Source organism: Paralichthys olivaceus, chromosome 21, assembly GCF_024713975.1.
Source record: "Paralichthys olivaceus isolate ysfri-2021 chromosome 21, ASM2471397v2, whole genome shotgun sequence".
NCBI classification, from domain to species: Eukaryota; Metazoa; Chordata; class Actinopteri; order Pleuronectiformes; family Paralichthyidae; genus Paralichthys; species Paralichthys olivaceus.
The window spans coordinates 13,108,347-13,132,519 of NC_091113.1; the positions used below are offsets into that span (position 1 = coordinate 13,108,347).

Below are 24,173 nucleotides of genomic sequence, written 5' to 3' on the forward strand. Positions count from 1 at the left end.
ACGCTAACCATTTTTCTCCATGTGCTTTCATCATTTTTTACAATTTATGTGAGTCTATCTTTATCTTTTTGAATTACTTTCTAATAAGAAAAACATAAGAACAAAATTAAAAGAAAGTGATTCACTTGTTCTAAAGGAGCAAATAAAATGGGCGTGGGTCATTTGTCATGTGTGCATATTAAGCATATGCTTCTGCCTGCGCTCGTGTGGTGGAAGGGGCTCAGGACAGAGAGTCTCCATCTGAAAATGTTACCGTCCCGGGAATGAGACTCAACCATCAACCAAGCGATTCCACATACTGCAGCTTAAAGCATCCATACAAGTACCCAGTGCTTCTAAAATTGCCACTATTATTACAATCTCAATTTGAAGGCTTGACAGGTGTAACAACAGTAACTCAGTAGGACCTACTGAATGTTCAATTACTGTTTTAGTGCCCTTGAGCAAGTGACCGTACCTCTGATGCTAAATCATGTCGATCTGAAGGGGCCTGCAGGCCGATCCCAAGTGTAAAATATGTACAGTGCGTAAAGAGAGTTGTTGCTTGAAAAGGACACTCATGCTCCATCAACCTCCCATTGGTAAAAGGTTAAAACAATCTACCCTGACAAGCAGTGATTTGCCTTTGGCTCTCTGGTAGAGGATTATATTGTTCTAATGGGATGCCTGCAGTTCTGCACACTATTACACCTGCTACTATTCAAGGACAACAACGTGTGTTCGACCTTTGTCGGCACGGAACAGTCTGTACAGTCACCTAGTAAAAGCCCCGCAGCCTCCTCTCCAGGCTGTAGTCATTTTTACATGTTACATCACAAATCCCTTACAAAACTACATCATGGAGGCATCATACAGATGCAGTAAAAATACTACAAATTGTGTAGAACGTATAGGAAGGTGAGAATTGTTGCATTCAGGAAGTTAGTTATTCTTTTTTTTAACACAGAAAAGTTTACTCAGAATAAAGTAGTGGATTGTCACACCAGACGCACCAGTTCTAGTTTTAGGGAACTAACTATTGCAAACAATTTACATTTAATAATAAAACTTGTTAACAAATATAGGTCGCAAGTTAAATTCCCACATATTTATTTTAGATATGCAAATGATATGTAATATGAAACTATACAAAGAAAACTAAGGTTTGTTTTTAGTTTTGTGTAATTAAACTCAAAAGTAAGGACACAGAAGGATGGTGTGTTTACTAGTCACAGAGCTTTCATGTTTGCCCCAGTAATTTTATTTCTGCCCCAAAGACCATGTTCCATGAATACATGTATTACAGAGCTCTGACCTTGGCATTGACCTGTGCTGTGGAAATGTTGCTGTTGCTTTGATAATTAACACAATAAAGCTTTGGTTAATTACAGGCTTGTCTTGTGGCAGTGAGAACATGAGGAAAACTCTAATTCAATATATCGTTCTCACATGAAGAGGCAGTGACAGACAGGAAACACCATGAGCTCCTCTTTAAGATCAGTTCGCCAAGAGGCACGGAGACGCTCATCAGTTGACAGCTCCTGTACCGTCAACCTACTGTAATTTAAAGGTTACTGTGCCAGCTGGAGTCAGCATCATGTGGGTGTGTGTTTGTGTGTGTGTGTCCGACTTACCCACAGCTTTAAGCGAAGTATATTTGTTCAGTCCCACTGTGCCGTGGTTGCTTTGCGGGCGTGGAAGCCCTTGTCCAAACGGCCCATAAGCTGAGTTATTCAGATGGTACTGCTCTGGTAGGAGAGAGGCAGAGAGAAAGACACAGTCAGACAAAAAAAATCTTTAGAAGGCAACATATTGTTTTAAAGAAAATACATTTCATTGACTCTATGTAAAGATGGATGAGATGACAGCTCCTTAAAAGTGAAGCCAAAGCATCTTGATTTCCCCCTAGTGGTTGACTGCAGTATAGGTCATAAACCTCCTCCATGTCAGTGGGTTGTGCGTGTATTGACAGGACTTCGATACCCCGGCTCTATTCCCCCAGTTGCTACTGTACACACTCTGGCTCCTTCATCTGTGATGTATGTATGATGATATTTGGATTATGTTACAAGCCATTGACTGGTAATGCGTGTCAGTTTGTCATCAACTAGCTCCCGTGCTCAGCAGTGGTTGAACTGAGAGTGTCTCAGGTGGGAACATGTACTGTGGAAGTGTCACAGAAATGCTGGATTATCACAAGTTTAAACCCACCTCCCTTTCACCCTGAGGCCGGTGACTTTGGGTGAGACAGCAGCCCCGACCCTGACGGCCAGCCAGTCTCATGCTAAATGAACTGAGGTTAATGAACAATGGAATAAACTAGCTGAGAGAGTGAAGCCCTGGCTATTAGCAATAATGAAGTCCACTGATGCAGCTGGCCCACTTGATGTCAGCCCCGGGGATGGATGGACACACATGCAGTACTCACGAATGTTCACACAGACACACTCACGCACACACACACCCAACAGGCTGTATGCACACATCTGGAGGAGAAACAAAATCAGTGGTAATTACCTTTAAACAAAAAGTATCTGTAGCATATTAGATGTCTGGTTTTGTGTGTGTGTGTGTGTGTGTGTGTGTGTGTGTGTGTGGTGTGTGGTGTGTGTGTGTGTGTGTACACAGTGTGTGTACACAGTGTGTGTACACAGTGTGTATACACAGTGTCACACAGAGTGAAGCACAGCCTCCGACAGATGTTTGCATCACATCTGCGACTGTCAGTGCTAAGACAGAGGTGTACCCGCCTCAGCTTCTGAATGCTAATCACTACCCGCTCGAAGGAGACGCACAGTGAGGGAGTCATATAGTTTGGATGATGAGTTATTTTCCTCACGATGCTCTTTAAAGACACAGACGTCAGAGGGACATTTGGGAATAGCCATGATAAAAATTGGTGTTTACAGTAACCGATAGCACTGAATTGCCTCATGCCCCCTCAGCAGACTTCACAGTAACTAGCAGCTCAATGTGGAAAGTCATGAAAATAGCCTGCTCACTGTTGTTGAGCATTTCTCGCCACCACCTTCACCTCCGCCTGCAGTTTTAACTGATTAATCAGACGGTGTAGTTTCCTGTGCACCCGTTAATTTATAGTAACAGGGATGAAGTTAGAAACGCAGGATAAGACACGAAACATTTTAAACCATTTGACAGAAAGGAAAAGATTTTGATGCATTTGGTGAATTACAAGAGGAATTAACAATTAACATAAGGGCACAGGAATAAAAGTAGGAAACTTTCATTTCATGGATCCTTTAAAGTCACAGTAAAAGACCAACAGATCACTCTTGATCTACTGGTAATGTAAATGAACTGCTTTCCATGGTCATCCATAAAGATCTAGATATATGAAAATTGTCCACATTTCTAAATGCTGCTTTGAATAATGTTCAGATGGTCTCTGGTGTTCTATTAATCATTGAGAAAGTAATTATTAATAATAAAGCGATGCCATGCAGACATGAAACACTGTCAGATTAGCAGCTTTTAAGATGAAACAGAAAGGCAATATGTATTTTTCTCTTATCATGTGAAATACTAGGTTTTCTGTGAAATAACGAGCAGTGGCTCATAGTGTGCCCGATGTTTTTGACTTCACAGCTCACAGTTTTAGCAGAAGCTCTAATGATGCAGATGCAGGACGTTTAGATTCATTTTCAGGTCAGGAACACAAGAGGAGTTACAGAAGATTTTGCTATGATGGGATTCCTTTCTCTCTTAAGCTGCTTTTAGATGTGCACGGAACTGCAAGAGCACAAATGTCCGAGTCAGTTGCTCCGCACATTTTCCAGAACTTTTTCTGTCACCCCCTTCAGTTGCATGTACTGAAAATATCAGAATGCGCCCATGTGAGAGTACAGCATGAAACATTCCCATAGCAAGCTAGTGGGTGTGTTGATGATAAAGAGTTGTATGCGTAGAAGGCTCAGACGAAGATGTCACCTTGAAAAACAATGAGAGTCGAGAGCTTTTGGCCAATGCTTGTGTCAATACTGTAAACAAAAACAATTTCTGCAGCAGAATTTCACTTTAAATACATTTTCTTAAATATTCTGATTATACCAAATTGGGTTGTTTGCATTTATATCTGGATTTATTTACTTGAGATTCAGGGGCGACAGTAAATGTGATCAGGAGCAGAGTGCGTATCTGTCATTGGTGAGATCATATGTGAAAGTCTGTGCATCGTCATTTCCAGTCGGAGCAGACAAACACAACCATCTCACCCCCACACAAACTTTATAATCCCGGCTCTGTGTGATCTGCTGTGCTGATAGTACACATGCCTTTTGTCAGAGTCATCAACGTGACACGAGCAGGGCAGCTCAGGTTCCAGATCAATAATCGACAGGAATAAGTAGTTTGCTTCACGTGACCCAAGGAAAGAGTTGAGAGAGCAAGAAAACACTCAAAAAGCTGACAGCTTGAAGAGAAACAGAGCGACCCGAGAGAAGAACAGGTAGAATTCATGTCATGAGAAGTGACTTGTTACTGGGTCACGCTACTTTTGCACTCGTTTTTGATAAATAGGTCATCTTTTTTTGCTCCAAGCTTTTCTCTCTGCAATGAGTCACGTTTGAGGGACTTTTAGTCCAAATATTTTGCCTTGTTTCCTCAGTTAATGTCAGATCCTCATATAAATCTCAGAAACTCTCCTTGACTTTTTTTTGGCTTTTTGACATTTGCAGCCTTGAATGTCAAAGTGAAATGAAAATCAGAGCAGCTCGTGATATGATTTATTTCTATATGAAAAAATGATTATGATATTACTCTGCTACAGCTACCTTCAAGTTCGAACATATTAACGGGGTTTACAAGTAAAGCAAAGAGACATTCTTTTACAAAAATAATCAAATATTAGTTTTGGTAACATTAAGCATGTTATCTACAAATATACAACACTGGCTCATGGGAAATATATTTTTCATTTCATGTCATTTTCGCACATGAAACATGTCTGGAAAAGAGTTTCACATATGAAGAAGGTCAGAGTTCAGAGGCGTTCACAACAACAGGGAAATGTAACTTTCAGGTGAGGGGTGGCTTCTGGGTGGAGCAGCAGGAGACAGGACATGACACATACATTCACGCTCTGTGTTTACAGCACATCAACACCGGCGTCGGCCCTCATCACCAAAGGTTCTCGAATCTCGTCTTTCCAAGTTGACATCTTGATCAGCGTCTTCTCTGTGTGGCTCCTCTTTTTCATCCAGAGATATTTGTATTCCTCCAGTTTCGCGTCCATAACGCGTTAGAAACATCTTCAATCTCCACAATCTCATTTTAAACTGAATCTCAGCCCCAGAGAAACGGGTGATGTGTTCAGTTACTCTGTAGGTGATCAGCATGACATTTTCCAGAGGCCACTCTCTGCCATCTTGTCAACAATGGAAAAACCAATACTGTCTGTACTTTCTATGTTGTGTTCCACTTTGTCCTGTGGCTCAATTAGGGAACATTTGGCATGACACTAAAATTTGCATACACGTAAAGTGAGTATGGTCCTGGCTGCATAAAGCAAAGCAACAAGATTCCTGCAATTCCCTCAGACCTGGGACAGACGGGGGTGACTCATGATTTGAAGCAATGACGTGACCTTCAAATGTCAACCTGAGAGTTTCCTAAAATAGTTTCATGACCCAAAAGGATACATATGCTTTAAGATGAGGTGTCTTCAGGCTAAATTCTCATTCATAGCTTTCCTTTTTCTTTCGAAAAATACATGTCATAGTGTATTCAAGTGATACAATCAAGATTGTATTTTGTTTCATTGGCACTAATCTGTCTGCTGGACAATGTCTATGTTTTTCTGTCTGTGTGTATTGACCACAAACAGCCAGTGGACATTTTCCTCCTCTGGGGAAAAAGTGGGTGTAATGTGCATAAACACTGGAACAGATTAGCATCAATAAGTATCATCATCAACACTGACTTCTCTGCCAGGCCCCCTGCTTTCCACCGCTGTCACTTCACGTTAAGAAGCGGACTCACTCATGTCCAACACCAACATTTACCCATGTTTTTTCGTTTTTTTTCATTCAATCAACAGATTAGATTGTGCCACCTGCTGTTTCATTTGCAACAGCCCACCATGTTCTTGAAAACGTCCCCCACCCCCACCCGCCATGATAGGTAGCTGGATGATTGTGTCAATCCCTGAGCAGTCGAGGGTTCTCAGCAGCAGGGGATTTAAAATTCCTCGGTGCGCTGTCGACAACTACACAAGACTTTACATAAGAATCTGTTTGAGGCCAGCAACAGGAGGAATAGCAGGAAAGGGTAAAGAGAAGAGAGAGAAGAGGGGATTGAAGGAAACACGGTGAAGCAGTGACTGAAATGAAGAAGCACTGAGCACAGAAAATATTTAGCCACGATCGAAATCCAGCGAGGGACGTTAAAGATAGTGAAGAGTTGATGTGATGAAGAAGATAAATGCGCTTCATGGGAACTACAATATTTTTGTCCCTGTCTCCTCCACATTAGCAGACAGGACATGGACCAAAATAAAAAGTCAAAGTACACGCTAAGTACATTTTTCAACCTCCACTCCGCAAAATGGCAGCATTCATATCCGGGATATTTGAGCTTTATTAACGTGTAATTGTCTAAATTATGTACTTTACTGGGATCAAAATCCAACTGGCATTGTTGGCAAATCTTATTATACCTCATATACACACATAATATACAGTGCTGGTTTGTGTGTGTGTATTTTATTTTGTAAATTAGCAGTTGTAACCTGTTGTGGCACAAGATCCTGTCGATCTCTTCCCTCAGCTAATCTGAACGACAATCAGCCAGCAGAGATCACGTCAGATCACCTGACACATGTCCCGTTATCTATGCAAGATTTGAAAACTGCTTCACACTCAGGTTTTCACACTCAGTGAAGTAAATCGCCTGAACTTTTATTCACTCCATCATGATTTCTCATGCTCTTTTTCTATCACGAGCTCTGGCCACAAGCAATGTTCACTCAGCAACTATGAGACAAAATAATAAGGCTGCTGTCAGTGAGGCTCAGTTTCCCTCAGACGTACTGACTAATGTTTGCTACAGCTAGAAAACTTGTTGCTCCTTTTCAAGTGCCTGTACAGTGCGTCCCATCAAGTCTTTAGCAGTGTGTGAATGTCTACATGACATGATGAGAGAGATAGATGCTGCAGGCGGCCTCTTGTATCAAACACCCCTCTCCCTTCCTCTTACACACACAAACGCATACTAATCCATACACATGCACACACGCACGGACAAGCTGCTGTTTGTGTTACGTTGTTCCTGCTTTGGTTGATCTGTGGACTGGGTTGTTATTTATTGTTTTTTTAGTTAACCTTGTCTATTGATTTACTATTGCTATAACTCTATTTATCCAATCGTTATTGATGCTTTATTGGCATTTTACGTATTTTACTGTTTTGTCGTAAACTTGCTTGTTCTTGCTTATGTGACTTTTCATCCTTTACTATTGTAGATCATTATTGCTCGTCATGTCTGTGTTTGTTTTCTCTTTGATTTTCATGTATCTCTCTGCCTGTGTGAGTGTAATCTCAGGGCATTGCTGTAAAAGAGATAACTGCTCAGTCAATTTCCCTGAAAGAACCATATTATATGACAACAATCCTTCTCTTAACCCCGTCACACCTATGAGTGGCACAAACTGTGGCTTGCAGAAAAGTGTCTCATCCAGGCTGGTGTGTGTGGATGCATAGAAAATGTATGTAAAACAGCACATGCTGCCTGTAGGGTTGTAGCCTGCTTACATTAACATACTGATTAAAATGTGTGCGTGTGTGTGTTGCACCAGTATTACACGTGCAACAAGCCTGTGTTCTACTTACAGATGAAGATCCTCCTGTCGTTCACTCTCTTATACTCTGTCCTCTACCCTACCTACATTCTGAATGCTCTGTACTTCTGCAAATTTGTGCAGATCTGGTTATTATACGGTAACAAGTGTTTATTCAACAACATCAGATAATTATATTTTACCTGCGTTTAATGTGACCCAGAAAATGTCTGTGTCTATTTATCAAATGGTGATAATTGGCCAATCAGCCCTTGTGGATGTTTGCATTCTTCCAGTACTCTTTTAGTTTTTAAATAAAACTGCTCAGAAAAAGATGACGTTGTTTGACAGTGAGAGCTCTGTCAAACAACGTCATAGACTTGCGCCTCAGAAAAGGATAATAAAATCAAATTCTGATATTGTGTATGTCCTGTATAGTGAACCCACAGCATTGGATAAATGACACAGCTGCTCTCATCTGTCATGAAAGTTAGAGTGCAATACATTAAATGTGCGACCCTGCATGTGTTACTGCTCATTATGCAAATAGAAACAATGAAGAAAAAAAAGATGCAAACTGGGCTAAAAACCAAATGCTGCATGGAGGCTGTTTGTTGAGCTTCTCTCTGTTTGTGTTGTGTTTTATGTTTTTGTACAAAATGGGTTCATTTGCATGGAATAATGATGCTCGCTGACTCTCTCGGCACATAAAGATGTGGAGCAGGATCGGTTATATATAGAACGTTATTCCAACTTCACCTGTACCTGCGTGTGAATGTGTGTGTGCGGTCCAGGTATTACTCATGTTATGGGGACCTAAATCTATTTACACAGTCACATTATGAGGTCCCCATAACGTAAATAATTAATTTTTAAGCTGAAGACATGTTTTAAGTTTAAGTTTAGGTTAAGGTTAAGGTTAGGTTTATGGTTAGGCAAGTTGTAGCATATGGTTAAGGTTAGTCTCCAGGAAATCAATGTCCTCTGAAGTCATGGAGACACAACAATGAGCATGTGTCTCTGTGTGTCTTTCAGTACTCACCACTCCTGCTGCGCATCATCCTGGCTGAGATGCCATTGGCTCTTCCCCCATTGGGTGAACTGGCTGTGGCGTTTTCCACCGAGCTCACTTCACCCCCGTGCTGCTTCAGCAGGTCTGTCAGTGTCCTGGACACAAACACACACACACACACACACAAACACACACACACACACACACACACACACACACACACACACACACACAGAGGCTTTAAATTGGTGCATTGATTTCTATTCATAAGCCAGTTAAAAGTTAAAACTCACTGAAGGACAAAAAAAACCTGTAAAAGTAAAATGAGGTAGATTGTTAATGTTTGAGTAGCTGCACAGTCTGATTCTAAATCTCTATCAGTCAGTGAGAGAGTGAGACAAACACCGTCTGTTACTCTCACAGATGTGTGTTGTACATCCCCTGAGAGGGTTCTCCCCAACAGCTGGATGCCCTACACACACACACACACACACACACACACACACACACACACACACACACACACACACACACACACACACACACACACACACACACACAGGCGATTAATTTACATGACATCCTCTCGTCCCAGGGGAGGGTGTGTTCACCATGTGTGGAGGTGTGTGAATGTGTGTAGTATAATTTTTTTCTTGATGCTGTCTACCTGTGTGTTTATGTGTGGTTACATGTCAAATGTCAAAGGAGGTGGTTCTCTGTATTTCTACATCTGCCATGTGTGTACTGTGTGCTGTGTGTGTGTGTGTGTGTGTGTGTTTTGTGTTGACAGATGTATCATCAGTCACATCCATACCAAACAAACTTCAATTATATTTTTTGTGTATACCTCTATTTTTACCGAATACAGCTGCATTATTCTGTGTCTTTTTGAGCCTTCCTACCTCAATTAGGGAACTAATGCTGCATTACCCCAACCAGACAGCTTGGTTTGACAGTTGCATTGCCTCCATACTCAAATAAGCAGCATCTGTTGAATTGTACACACTGTGCTAGTGAGCTGAAATGGGACGCTGATGATAAATATATATATATCTATCTATGATGAAGTTTCAGAGCTGATTGGTAAAAGTTACAAAGCTGCAGTTAAACAAAAATATGATCTGAGCACACATTTTCCAAGATATAACCACAAATAACAGAGAGACAATCTGAAGCTTATATTGACCATGAACGTGTTCCCCATCACAGGATATCATGTGATCAATAACGTCATAAAGAAGTCACGATGATGTCATAAATACATTTGTAGTATGTATATCTGCATTCATTAGACATAACCTCAAGATTATGTAGCTCGGAGATACTAGTGGGATAAAATGACTGTATGCATATAGAACTTTTTCAGTCTTATCAACCACACTTTATTTCAGTACAAGTCACATTTACCCACACACACATTCCCACAGGGCTTCTATGCGCAGCGTTTTGTAATGACACACCAATGGCGTTTATTTAGTCTCAAAATTTGCCCACGTAAAAAACCACGCCCGCACAAGCTTAAAAAACATAATTATAGATTAAAGAGCGGAAAGGCGTTTTTCTGAGCGAGCATTTAACTTTAAATCTACAAGTGCAGAAAAATGTCAAAGGGAACTCGGTTAAAGAGGTAGGAGTGTTGGACTGGAGTGTTCAAGGTGACCAATGGAAGAAGAGGAGCATCAGCCGCTGTCCCTGCCACACTAGTCACAAAACTCACCTCGACGAGCAAGCAAGGGAAGGGCGATTTTGCGGAACCACTGTTGTGCACACAGAGTATAAGAAGTTTGCCGCTCATGAATTTTGAGACTAAATTAACAACATTCACACCATTCATACACTGTTGGCACAGCCATCAAGGGCAATTGTAGGCTTCATTAGATTGTTCAAGGACACTTGAGAATGCAGAATAAAAGAGCTGTGGATCCAAGCACTGATTGATTAGTGGACGAGCCGCTTTACCTTTCTGACCCACAGCCGCTACCCTACTGCAGCTTCATTATACATCATAATGACATCATGATTCAAGTATTCAAAAGTCAGCATTGCCTGATTGGGATCTGTGTCGCCCCTCCGGTTTTATTTCCCCCCATTCTATTTTATGGCCAACGTCACCACATGTATTTTGCTCAGTGAATGTTTTATGTGCTGAATTTCTGTCAGCTGGATGTGACTGGAGGCCTTTTGGCTGCACAACATATGGACAAGATTTCCTCCAATATGGTCATGTTTGGACTCAGGGCTTGATGTGTGTGGACGCAAGAAACGCAAAGGACTGACAGCACACTACACGCACGCACGCACGCACGCACACACACACACACATGCAGGCATACTCATCACTTTGAATAAACACTTCCTCTATCCCTCTGCATTTGCTGAATTTACACTGTTGATGGTATTCACTCCCTTGATCAATAATTCAAACACTAGTGCCTCTGTTCTGCTAATGAAGCTCATACGTTTTGCCCCCACTACCACACACACACCGTACACACGCACACACACACACACACACACACACTGTACACACGCACACACACACACGTGCATCTGGCTTAGGAGCCAGGATATGACTGACCTGACAGAACAACAGCCAGGGGCAACTTGTTCACAAGTAACCTGCCAAACAGCAAAGTGAATCCCTCTGGCCACTTCTCTGATCATCTATATGAGTAGGTGTGATGATGTGTGTGAATAACAGGGTCACAGATGCCAAAAAGTCGACTTGACATTATGACGCTGTTTTGGTGCCAGATACAATGAAGCACCTTGTTTAATCAGCAGCAACTATCTCATGTTGGCAAATGCAGACTTCCTGGAGTCACCTGCGTCCCCTGAAAAAAGTAATTCACCCTAAGACATCATAGCTATGATTGTGTATTTCTGATCCGAGTTTAGGGAGGATTAAAGGCATCCTGGGAAATATAGGAAATAATTAAGCTTGCAGGTCCAATGCTTACATAGGGTCACCCATCTCTACGTCATGATATTTATATATATATATTTCAAAAGGTTAACACCCTCTTATTAAAAGTGGGTGGCGCCCGACTGCTTATAGGAATATATAAATAAATCAGATGTGTAAAAGGTCGACACCTAAAAGATCAATTACAACAAAAGAATAAGACCCTCACATACCTAATTAGGTTTTGCTGTGTTGAATTCTCCCTGCGAAACTCGGAAACTACTTAAATCTCTATTTGTGGGACCTGATTTTGTGACGGAAAATCATATTCATTCATTCGAATCTATTCAGATCTTAATCATCTTATTGTGAATCCGTTTATATTCGCTGTGGGTGGCGTGCATCTTTGTGAAATTGCGTATTAGATCATGACGTCATGTTTGTCCTCTTCTAAATATTCGCACCACACAACAAAACGCCTCCTTATCTGTCTTCGTCTTCTGCACAGATTTAAATCACTTTCTCTCGTCTTCTTCATCCCTCAGTTTTCCATTCTTCTCATTCCTTCTCTCTCTGCCCCCTCCTCACCTAAACACAGCCCTAAATCTGTCTCTTTCTCTTCAAACCATACTGTCTTCCTCTTCCTCTCCTCCAGTTTCTCTCTCTCTCTCTCCCCGCTCCTCATCCGCTCTCTGACTCATTGCTGTGCGGCGCCTCGGGCCTCTACGCACTCTCTCCTCTTGGCTCACCGCTTAAACAACTTGCTGATTTGGACTTTTAATCTGCAACAAAAACTGCACCTGTCTGCGGGCTATGTCGTGTTTGTGGAGCGTTGGCTGAGTCCCACGGGGGGGGGCTTTCTGTGGATGTCTTTGAAAGAGTGAAGATGGCCGAGCAGCTGGTTAAAAGATTAAGACCCGTAGGGTTCTGTGGACCGATAGAAAGACCAATGGCTTATACAGGGGATTCAATCAGATGTAAAACAAATGCAAATTTAAATCAATTAAACTTTTAACAAGGCAGTTGCAACACCTTAAAAGTGATTTAGAATTTGTGCTTTGTTGCCGTATCTTAGCCCATCTAATTAGTTTAAAACCTAAAATATGGCTCTACCCACAATGCTTACACCCTGTCCTCTGTATTCTGCACAAGCCTTGCTGCAAAAATAGCTAGTTACTGATGTCACATATTTAAAAGCAGCGGTGCCTGTGGCTCTGGAGGTATAGGAGTCACCCTCCAACCAGAAGGTCAGTGGTTCGATGTTGAACTGTCCTTGGGCAAGACACTGAAACCCACATTTCCCTGGACGTATTCACATATCCACAAATCACAATTTGCTTCATAGGACTGAACACGGTGTGACATCCTCTGTCCTTAACCTTCAACAAGAGTAAGGAAAAAAAATAAATGTAGAAACCTCCGATGTGAGGGATCCCTCAGAGATGCAAAAGGAAAACTTTACAGTGGAGCGCTTTAAGTGGTCATGAAGACCAGAAAAGCTCATTCAAAACCTGACAAAATTCTCCCAACGGTCCAACAGTTGCCAAATTTTGAAATCACAACAGTGTGTGTATCTAATATGGATCATTAGATGTACATCACTTTACATCCTTCAGTAGTTTGTGGTATATAAAGGAAGGGTGCATGGGTAAGTTGTTTCTAAACTTTTGTATCTCATTTGTTAAAATCATCTTGAAAGTTGAGTGAAAAAAAATCAAAAAGTCGTTTGTCTGTGGCCCTCGTGGAATGAGTGACATACAGCGCTGAAGCAGGGAAAAGTTGGTTTCTAGCAGCAGTCAGTTCATGGGTTTTGGGGGCATAGTATTGACGAGAGGGCTGATGGGACAGTGTGGGATGTATCAGTCACATTTTGTGAAGCCTGCTGTTAATAACTTTTCTAGTATTGCCAACCCTGGCTTTGAATAAACACATATTCAACCAGTTCTCACACTGTCAGACTACATGGAAATGTTTGCTAAAACAGAGACACGTCCCCGGGTAACATTACCCAACCCATGCAATGAGCTGACAAACTTCCACTGGCCATTGTTGCCCTGAATCTACTTCCCTCAGGCTGTGTCCACTCAGAGACTAAGTTCTTTAAAAAAAATGTAAGCTTTTGTTTTCGTCTGAAAAATTGGGCTGCAATTATTCCTGCTCAATGAGACAGACTACAAACCAACAGAGACCTTATAGGATGTGCAGTCCACGTGTATATACTCCATGTCTCCTCTGGCTCTGTGATACTCTACAACGTGTTACGTAACAGCGATGTGACCCTGCTCCCCCGTGACATCACATCCACAGTGAGATGAGACTTTGCTAATGTCCTATAACAATCAATTTTTCACCCAGATCATTCAGAACAGGTTGCACTCAGTGATAAGTTACTAATAATATCACAGCCCCTCTTCAAACAAGAGGAAACCTTTCTGTGTGTCTGCCTCTCTGCTGAGAGACTCTATCGATATATGTACAGGACTTACACAACACTATATGTTTTTAGCGCATCCTCGTGTTCTGTTAATGCATTAATGCACATATTATTGATCCAGCAGCTGCACATGCCCCCCCGAGTCAGGCTGAAAGAGACTTTTCTGCTCGTATGTGTGAAATGAAATGAAACGTCCTTACAGACTGCTCTGTTTTAGTCTTAAAAATTTGGAGGTTGGGCGTTCACACCTACATATATGTGAGTGCTCCTCTCTTATTGGAGAGCAATGATTAAAGTGTGCATGACAAACAGGATTTCGGTTTTCAGCTCGCCTGCACAGATATGTGTGTGTTATTGTATCGCTGTTCCCAGGAGTGTTTGTGGGTTTATGCTACAGAGGCGAGCATGTGCCATTTCCCTCAGGCACAGAGGTCGCCATCTGTCACTTATCTTTTTTCCAACCATATTGAAAATAATAGTAATGTGGTTCTATCATGATTAGCTATTAGGACTCCTACCTCTTAGATTTCTGGGTTATTATCCAACTATTAGGAAGTGTTTGAGTGGTTTGTTTTTGTGCTAACAAGCTTGAAGTCTTTCCCTCCGTCCCAGAGGCTTGCGAGGCCTTTATTTATTTTTTTGCACCTTGAAAATGGAAGTGATGCAGTTCTTTGCTAAAAGTTTTCAAGCAGCTCAAATAGTTTCCTCAGTTGGTTGTAGCTGGTTTTCAGGCCCAATTGAAGCTGTACACAGATGGCCCATTAGAAGTTTGGGAGAAGGATGAAAAGGAGCTACTGGGGCCGACTCGCTGTGAGTCTGCTGGTCTTATGCATTTCACTTTTGGCTGATATGCGTTTGACTCTTTGGCGCAAACTTCATTTCGCGACAAACTATTTTCGGCTGCCTTAAAATGTCAAATGTCGGCTTCAAGGTATGACAGATTAAAAGAAAAGCTGTCAATCTTTTGACTTTTCTGATGTCAACCGTTTGATCTTTACGCTGATGAACAGAGCGTCTGCAAAGACAAATATAAAAACAGGACACGGCCAAACCCTCGAGTCAGTGGGTGCTGACCCACATTTAAGTGTGCGAGGGCCCGGCGCCGCCCGGCAGCACCGACGTGGAGAGAGGAAGGTAGAGCAGCTGGAGGGAGACAACTGTCACATCTGACGCAACAAAGCTGTCAACTTATATGTCCTCTCACTTTGAGAGTAACTGAGGCAAGTGGTGATGCAGGCACATACGTGTGTGCACTTTAGCACATTGACTTGTAAGCATGCATGCATTCAGCCATGCTCTCTCTCTCTCTCTCCTCCTCGCACACACACACTGGTGACAGGTGAGAGGTGATAGGCAGTGACAGCTCGACCCTGGAGGTAATCAGGAGGCAGGGGGAGATGGAGGGGAGCTGGGAAAGTGGAACCAGAACTTTGAGGAAAATTAATTTTTTCAGCTTCTTAATGGAAAAGCTTTTTCTCACATGGCAGGTTTTTATGGCTCACGCTGGTCTGACTTGCTTCATGTCTGCGGCGTCTTTTTTCCTTCTCTCTGACGACCAGAGGAAGCCACAGTTAAACCAGAGACAACAGAGTGGGGGAGCTCGTCAGAGAAAAACAGGTTGTGGGATATGGTGGGTGCAGGTATGTCTATGTAGACATACAGTACGTTATTTGTTTTCACCATAGACTCTATATAAAGATCTTCTTATCATGTCCTAGCATGTGCAAGTAAAAGTAAAATGCCCGTTTGTGAGGAAAGCAGCTGGCGGATCTCTTGGTGGGCGACAGTCAACAAGTCACATGTCGCAGTTGTAATTTCTCTTGAATGCAACACAACATTACTCTCCACGCACTATAAGATTACTGTTGTACAAACCTGGTTATCCACCTCCAGTTAGTGTTCAGCATCCACAAAATGTCATTAACACAGACCCCTGTTATTTCTCCTCCCTCTGAGAACAATTTCATTCACTGCGTTAATTGTTTTGCAGAATGAAAGTGCACACTGCTGTGATGGAGGAAGCCTCTAATAATGTCTCGTGAACTTGCATATCTGCAGGCCTGGTGGCTGATTAAAAACTGAGAAACAATTTATCAGAGACTTAATCACTTTGGATAAGTCATTAAGTTTGTGCTCATAAATGTGTGTCATTAGTGTTTTCTAATAAGTCATCAAGATAGTTTAAAGAGCTGTCAAGTCAAAGTGAGTTTTATTAAACTAGTGCAGTGCCTGTTATAAACCTGTCTGTTCTCCTGCCCTGTGTTGGTGCTCTGGAGCTACTTCTTAATTATTCCTTGTCATTAGTCCTCCACAAACAGAAGGATTAATAATACTTAACTTAATAATAGTAGCTAATAACTTTTTATTGTTTGTGTGCTGGACGTTGTGTTCAGAGATTTTTGTAAACAGTCTGTGATGCAGAGTGACGCTAGAGAACCTTTCATTCATCCTACCTGGTTTATCTTAGGTAAAGATTTTATAGTCAAAGTTTTTCATATGAAGGAACAGCATTGGCTGCATTACTGTGGTTAATTATATTAATTAAGTGATTTTCATGACAGAGATCAAAAATCAAATTATCTAAATAATCTGGTGGCAATTTGACCTGTGGTTGGTCAGAAGAAGACACGTTCAACCGTCCACATTTATTAACATGGAACGTATCGCTTGTCCTAAACCAAATTCATCGCTACAATTCAACGTGGAAATAGTAGGTAGATGTTACACTAAATGAGGATGTACAGCAGCTTTTTGTTGATTAATAAAGCCTGATTAAGTATGTCAAATAAATTAAGTGGTGGAGGAAGTGTCCAGTGCAAATGTAGGTTTTGACGGCTCAACAACATTGCACCAGTTGCTCGAAAAGCTCCAAACTGTCCTGACAGATCATATAAACTGACCAAAAATTTCCTTGAAATATTGACCATGACCACCTGGAGACATCATGATGTGTGTGTCACATTAGGGACTTGTCTTACTTGACACGGAGCAAGTCCCCATAACATAAGTGTTTCAATATTTATGTTTTAAGTGTTTGTGTTTGACAAGTGATTGTTATGGTAAAGGTCAGACAAAGTTAATGTAAGTCTGTGTGTGTGCGTGTGTGAGGTTGAAATGGAAAAGGGATCCTGTATCGTTGCATGACAGTCCATATGTATTCCCCTACACGGTATTGAGTATTGCTTATCTGTCTGCCTTAAATCAGGGCAGAGCAGTCAATCCCTTTAAATGACACTGCCCTTCATTACATAACATAAGAGCTGCACAGCCCACAAACACACACACACACACACACACACACACACACACACACACACACACACACACACACACCCACCCACACTATCACACACACACATACACCCTGGAGACAGACAACATGCAAACACAGTCAAACATATAGACATGTTGGCATGTAGTGTTGATGCCAGGTGGAAACCTTGTATCTCCAGGAAGTAAAAAAAAAATTCTTGGTTACAGCTTAAAGTTGAATAAATCTGATCATTATATTGGAGGCGTCTGATCAGATTTCAATAACTATTCAAAGTTGATCAGTTTGATTTAATATCTGACTATTTTTGTATGTGTTGGTCTATTAGCTCCACCAAGGAAATTTTGCGGAGGGGTGGGGCATGACCCCAGGATCAGAGAGCGGAGCCAGGATTTTTTTTTTTACATTGTGAGATTGGCAGTTTCATGAACAGAAAATTCACAGAGCTTTAAAAAATCTGACATATTTAGGGGACTGACATTTATGAAAATTGGTTCAGATCTAAATATAAAAACGGGATCTATAGTGAATTTAAATGTTAGTTTCAGATCCCTAATGTTTTGATGGAGGTGGGGGCTCTACTCTGTGCCATTCTGGATGGAAATACAAGGTCTCCTCATTGACAGCAGCTGGACTGCTGTGGCACACAAATTGCCCAGACACATACATCTCCACGCACACACTCTTACATGAATGCGCTGCGTACAGACACACAAACACACACAAAAGCACGATGTGTTTGAACCATGTGACCTCTGCTCCCAACATGTCCTCGCCCCCTCACTCTTAGCTGGAAGTTGCACTGCAGTGCGTCGCCTCCTGGCTATCCTGACCTCTCACTGTGGTGATCTGAAGCGTGCTCACGCAACCTTAATGCCACCACTATCATTCTTGTTGTTAATTGAACTATAAATCACTGCAAGTGTGTGCCTGTGTGTATTTGTGCGTGTGTGCATAAATAGTGAAGGTCGTTGGTGTTTGTTTACTCTCTGTGTAAAGCCAGCCCCTCTCCAGCCGGGACCTTTCATTAGACGTGACACGTATGACCTGAGGCGGCGCTCTCCATTTCTTTTTGTTGGCTGAGGATTAGTGCAGCATGCAAAGACAATGAACGCAGAGATGGAGGTGTGTGTGTGTGTGTGTGTGGCAATGGTAATCTGAAAGAAGGATCACTCTAGATTTTAAGTTTCAAAGCTGATTTGGCAAAACTGGTGGGATTTCAGAGTGTTATTCACCCTCTGCTTGCAAAAACTGAGCAGGAAGAAATGGTTCATGCAAGAGATTGATATGTGCAATGGCATGAGAGCAAAGTGCAAATGTTGCCTTGTGCACTTGGCCACTTGAACATCCAACTCTGGAGCGGGTGAGTGACTGCACACATTTGTGTATTTCACCTTGTGAAGTGTAGTACATGAGGTCTTAGTTGCACGTACACTTTTGGACCAGGGATTTATGTCAGCGGGCTAATAACTCGATGAGCGTGCAGGCAGAGCAGTCCAGAAACGGTAAAGCTATAATCGTGGTGAAATTTCTTTAATCTCAAGGAGGAGCGGTAATCTTGTCGAGATGGGCTCACAGAGGGAGGGTGTTTATGTGGAGGAAGTGTTTCTATTTCAGTGAGGTGCTACCCTGCAGGAAATATTAATCCTGGCTGTGTGTTATCCGCCGAAATGTGGTTTGCTGCTCAGGTTAATAGGGAGAGGCACTAACGGAGATGCTGGTTGACGGAGACTGTTGACGTTGTTGTGTGTGTGTGTGTGTGTGTGTGCGTGTGCGTGTGTGTCCACCTTCTTAATTAAAATACAAAAGAAACGGAAAAGAAAAGTGAAAGCAAAAGGAGGATAGGATGAGGTGTGACACTTACAGAAAGGATGAGTGAGTGAGAGGGAACAGCTGCGGGGTAAAGCAGTTTGGGAAAAAAACGAGGGGATGAATAGATTTGTGAGTAGTTGAAAACGGCCCCTTGTGTCTGCTCTTTCGGCCTCAGAGGAAGGGAACAGGGAATGAGAGGAAAGAGGAAGGCTGCAAGGGATGGAGAGAAGGAAAGTAGAAAGGAAGGATGCCTGGGGAGACACGGAAAGAGTGAAGACTTTGAGGAGCATCGGCAGCGCGGTTTGTGACAAAGGAACTCGGCACGTGACGTAACGGAGATTCACGGAAGGAAACAAGATCAAAAACAAGAAGCTCGGAAAGATAAGAGGAATGAGTTTGAGATAGAGCAGAGAAGGAGGAGAGGCAGTGAGCGAGGGTTAGATCATTTGGGATGAAAGCGGGGAGATTTGAGCCCATGCTGTGCCCTGTTTGCTGTAATGATTTCCTGAGGCGAACAGATTGAACCCTGGGCCACATATTGGACCACATATCAGGAGAGCGAGAGATGTCTTCTCTGCTCAGTGTTGTGCGTTCATGAAAGTGGGAAATAATTTGTTTCTTAGCTAATGGAGACAAAATTGGTTAGAAGCCCGGGGCATTAATTATTTGACGTTCAGTCCAAAAGTGTCAAGTCAAGGAATTCTTGAGTTCTCTAAGCATTTACTCAAAACCTTCTGCAGCAACAATTTTAATAGATATTTTTCATTTTTTGTTGTTTATTTCAAATATAAGTCATGCTTACAAGCAAAGCAAATGGTACACAAGGGGTGGAATACAAAATTATATGAGAAAGAAAAAGAGAATAAAGAGGAGAAACAAAGAAACAAGCAACAAAAAGAACAAAACAAAGAAATAAAATGCAAAATTAGAAACATGTTAAAGAAATAATGAGCAAAAGCAAAATAAGGGCTTGATGTGTGAATGGATGTACACATGAGCTTTATAGATGCAGTCCTATCCACGCATTTACAGACTCACAGCATCTTGAAATATAATTTGAAGTTTAAAAGCATTTTGTCGAACATTTCTCTCATTTATTCAGATTTTCTTTCAGATGAAACATTGAGAAATCACTCGGGTTGGAGTGACCTGGTCAAACTCAGTCATGTGTAGTTGGAGAAGGATAAGTGATTAATTGTACGCGTGCAAGCAAACACACACACATGCACACACGTGGTAGTAGGCACACAAATACACACTCACAAGCAGGATGATGTAAATTCCAAGCTGGCAGGTTGTGTTCACATGCGTTTACACAGAACGACATCTTGAGAATCTTTGGTGTCTTTTCTCGAACATCCCTGCAAACACATGCATGTACGTGCAATCACAAACACACAGATCTAAATGTATCCCTGACACACACACACAAACCTTTATCCACTTCTTATATCTACACTGTGTGAGAAACACCTTCAACATACTGACTGCCTCATCACACACACACACACACACATCTACACACACATCTATCTTCCAAACTGCTCCTCACCTGGAGTTGATGTCAGCATGTGGCGCCCCTGCTCCGCTTCCTCCTCCGCTTCCTCCGCGGCTCTTCTCCAGGCCCAGTTTGGTGAAGATGCCCACCAGCACCATGATGGCCACCACTCCACAGATGATGTAGACAATGAGGTGCGTGCGGTCCCGGTCCTGGTCCTCCTGGCCCTCGGTGATGGTGGCTACGGGTTTACCAGTGTTGGCCCAGATGGGCGTGTCGTAGTTGGAGCAGATTCTCTGGTCCAGCCGCTGCTGGCGGAACTGGCAGCAGAAGCGGTAGAAGCATGTACCGCAGCAGTAAAGAAAGACACCGGCGTTGCAGTTGAACGGTGGGTCCCACTGGCCCATCACGTCGTAGTAACCCTGGCAACGGGTCCCGCCGACTGGAGGGACATCCTCGTCATCAGCGTCTCCACCACTTGCGGGAGTGGACACTCCCGTCTCTAGAGGGGTGTTTTGGGTTGTCTCCACATAGCTAGGAGTGGTCTGGTTGGCCACTGTGGTGGGGGCGATGAACGGGTCGCCCTTGGTTATTGTCATCGTGGTGACGGATGGGTCCTGGGTGAGGGCAGGCTGTGTTATAATGGGGGAGAAGAAGAAGAAGAAGAGGAAAAGGTGGAAGCAGGAAGGGTTGGTGGACTCCATGTTGCTGGGAAAACCCTTCTGTGCGATGTCCCACGGGCAGGCTTGGAAAAGGAAGGAGAATGGTTGAAGACAGATGGAAGTGTGTTAGAGAAAGAAGATGCTTTTGTACCTTGTAAACTTAACAACACAACATAGAAATAAGTCAACAAACAAGAACATGCATAGGTTATCTTTTCACTCTTAATCGCTTTTTTCTGACAAAGCCAAAACGTTCAGTTAAAAACAAACTGATTTGTGACAAAGTCCTTTAACGACTCAAATGGATTTCAGCTTGAATGTTTTAAATAGATGATGCATCTATTGATCCTACATGCACATGGATTCAATGGTGAAAAGTGGGCAGAGGACACGTCAAACAGGTCAGTCCAACACATTAAGTCACTCTTTAATTTAAAAAATGACATAAATGTGAAGTTTGCATTGAAAAATGCAGAAAAGAAAAAAATAAGGGAAAATACGATTTTTTAGAAATAGAACCCTAAGACACAAGAGGAGGACGAGAATTTAATGTTTAAATCATTGAACTCACCACTTCCCCCTTTGCAATCTGTGCACAGTCGACGCTCCTCACTGATTCTTGACCAAAGTTCAAGGGCTGAAAATTCCCTCTAGAAATATCCACAAACTTTACTCAGGAGCATGTTTCACCTGAGGGTCCCCGCAGCTCTCTCTCTCTTCCTCATGTGTTCTCCATCGTCAGCTGTGGGCTCGATCCAGAGAATTCAACAAACAAAAAGACACGCTCCTCTTATCCTCTCTGCTCTCCTTTTCCTTTCTCAGTTTGTATCACCTCCTCCTCCTCCTCTTCTTCTTGTCTTCTTGTCTTCTTCTCTTCTTCTACTTTGGGCACTGCTCTGTCAGTGCTGGCACATGTGAGTCCAGTCTGGTCCAGGACTGTTAGGATCTTCTCCTGCCAATTTACCCTGTGTGTGTGAGAGAGACACTGAGAGAGAGAGAGAGAGAGAGAGAGAGAGAGAGAGAGAGAGAGAGAGAGAGAGAGAGTGACTGTGAGTGTGTGTGTGTGTGTGTGTGTGGCTGCAGTGAGCGCTGCAATAGTTCAGGAACCAAATGAGATCTCCTCTTTTGTTAACCGCTGCTCAGAGCCAGATAGACAGACAGAGAGAGGGAAAGTGTGTGTGTGCGTGTGTGCGTGTGTGTGTGTGGTGGCAGTGGGGTGGGGGGTTATCCAGCTGCATCTCCCATCATCCCCACAGGAAAAAAGCCTGGAAGGAGAGAGGAAGGAGGTGACTGATGGGAAAAGATGCAAAGAGGAGGGAAAAACTGAAATGTGGACTGTAACTGAGTGTGTCGCTATATGTCAAATGTGTTTGCTTGGCTGACGGAGGACAGCCAACATCTGCTGCGGTCACTCCTGCTCATCATCTGCTTATCATCCCCCATCCTCATCTGTCTCCTGCTTTTTCTCCCCAACACATAATAAGACACACATATACAAACGCACACACATATGCACAAGCATTACCTCCTCCTCCCCTACCTTGCGAGCCCCTCATCTCCCACTTCTCCATCCTTTCTTCTCCTGTCTCTTAACGTCTCTTCCCCACCCTCCCCTCGTGCCTTGGGCATAGATAGCACACTTGTTTGCAGATTTCTGTGTCGAGTATGTGCACACATGGGTGTATGTGAGGTCTGTTTGCATCAGACAGATTCAGGAGTCAGCAGGGTCCGACTCCAGCTTTGCCTCTTCTTTTGTTCCAATCCCAACCTGCGCCGTAGATGCCAAAACCGGGAGCTGAGACTGGCACACATTGCTGAAAACTGCAGCCCCTGGACACGCACATACACGCACACACACTTGTGCAAACACATGCATGCACACGAACACGCCACATTCACAAAGACAAAAATCTTAACATATGCATATGGGAAAAAGACATTACAAAATTGTAGATAAACACATACAGAGGGAGAGAGAGAGGGAGATACAACTGCTGAGGCCAATTATAAAAGCTTTTCACAAAGTAAACGACCACATGTATAATTTTAATGGAATTATAAGCCAGATTGACAAGGGACTTTTTGTTTTGCTTTCCGCTAATCGCCTCTCCCCAAATCCCCTCCTTTATGTCTTGTCATTCCGGAGCAAACTCTTCGCTTCCTCCACTTGCCTCTGATTTTCACTCTATTTGCGTGCTGGATATCAAAAGCGAGAGAGTGAGAGAGAGAGAGTGAGAGAGAGAGAGAGAGAGAGAGAGTGCAATAGAGAGAATGAAAAGAACAGAGTGAATGTAGGGCAGTGGGGAGGAGGCTGACAGGAAAGAAAGAAAGAAAGAAAGAGGGAGAGGTGGACGAGTGGGGAGAAATGATCGGCTGAGGACCAAGGATGAGAGGGGAGAGACACGTAGAGAGAAAGAGAGAAAGAGAGAGAGAGAGAGAGAGAGATGGGTTTGGAGGAAGAAGTGGGAGGGAGTGAGTGAGAGAGGGGAAGGGGGGCAGAGAATGAGGATGGAGGGAGCAGAGAGCGATGTCAGGTACGGGACGAAAGAACGAAGGGAGGGGGAAACGGCTGTTGTGATAGGGGGGAAAGAGCAAATGCGGTTAAGGACTTTTTGTTTATCTATTTACAAGATTCAGATTGTTCCCCACATCATCTGTTGTGGCGTGAACATCCAGCAGAAGCACACAGATGTTTGTTGCATCTGGACGAGTATTGATTGGAGCATAATGTGCAGAGGGTCATCGAGCCCAGTGGCAAACCACATGAGGACCAGGATGAGTTGTGTGTCATTTCCTGGCATGAGTGTT

General features: G+C 42.8%; 1 protein-coding gene across 1 annotated transcript in view; it reads right to left on the minus strand.

The window, feature by feature from the left end:
• The window catches only part of shisa8b (shisa family member 8b), a 32,595-nt gene extending 9,042 nt beyond the window's left edge, over window positions 1-23,553 (minus strand). The window contains exons 1-4 of the mRNA XM_069517051.1: window positions 21,937-23,553; window positions 20,758-21,448; window positions 8,814-8,938; window positions 1,614-1,727 (exon numbers count right to left, since the gene is read on the minus strand). Coding sequence (XP_069373152.1) covers window positions 1,614-1,727; window positions 8,814-8,938; window positions 20,758-21,407 — 889 coding nt within the window. The 5' untranslated portion in view covers window positions 21,408-21,448; window positions 21,937-23,553. The remainder of the gene's footprint in view (window positions 1-1,613; window positions 1,728-8,813; window positions 8,939-20,757; window positions 21,449-21,936) is intronic.
• Window positions 23,554-24,173: the final 620 nt, after the last annotated feature.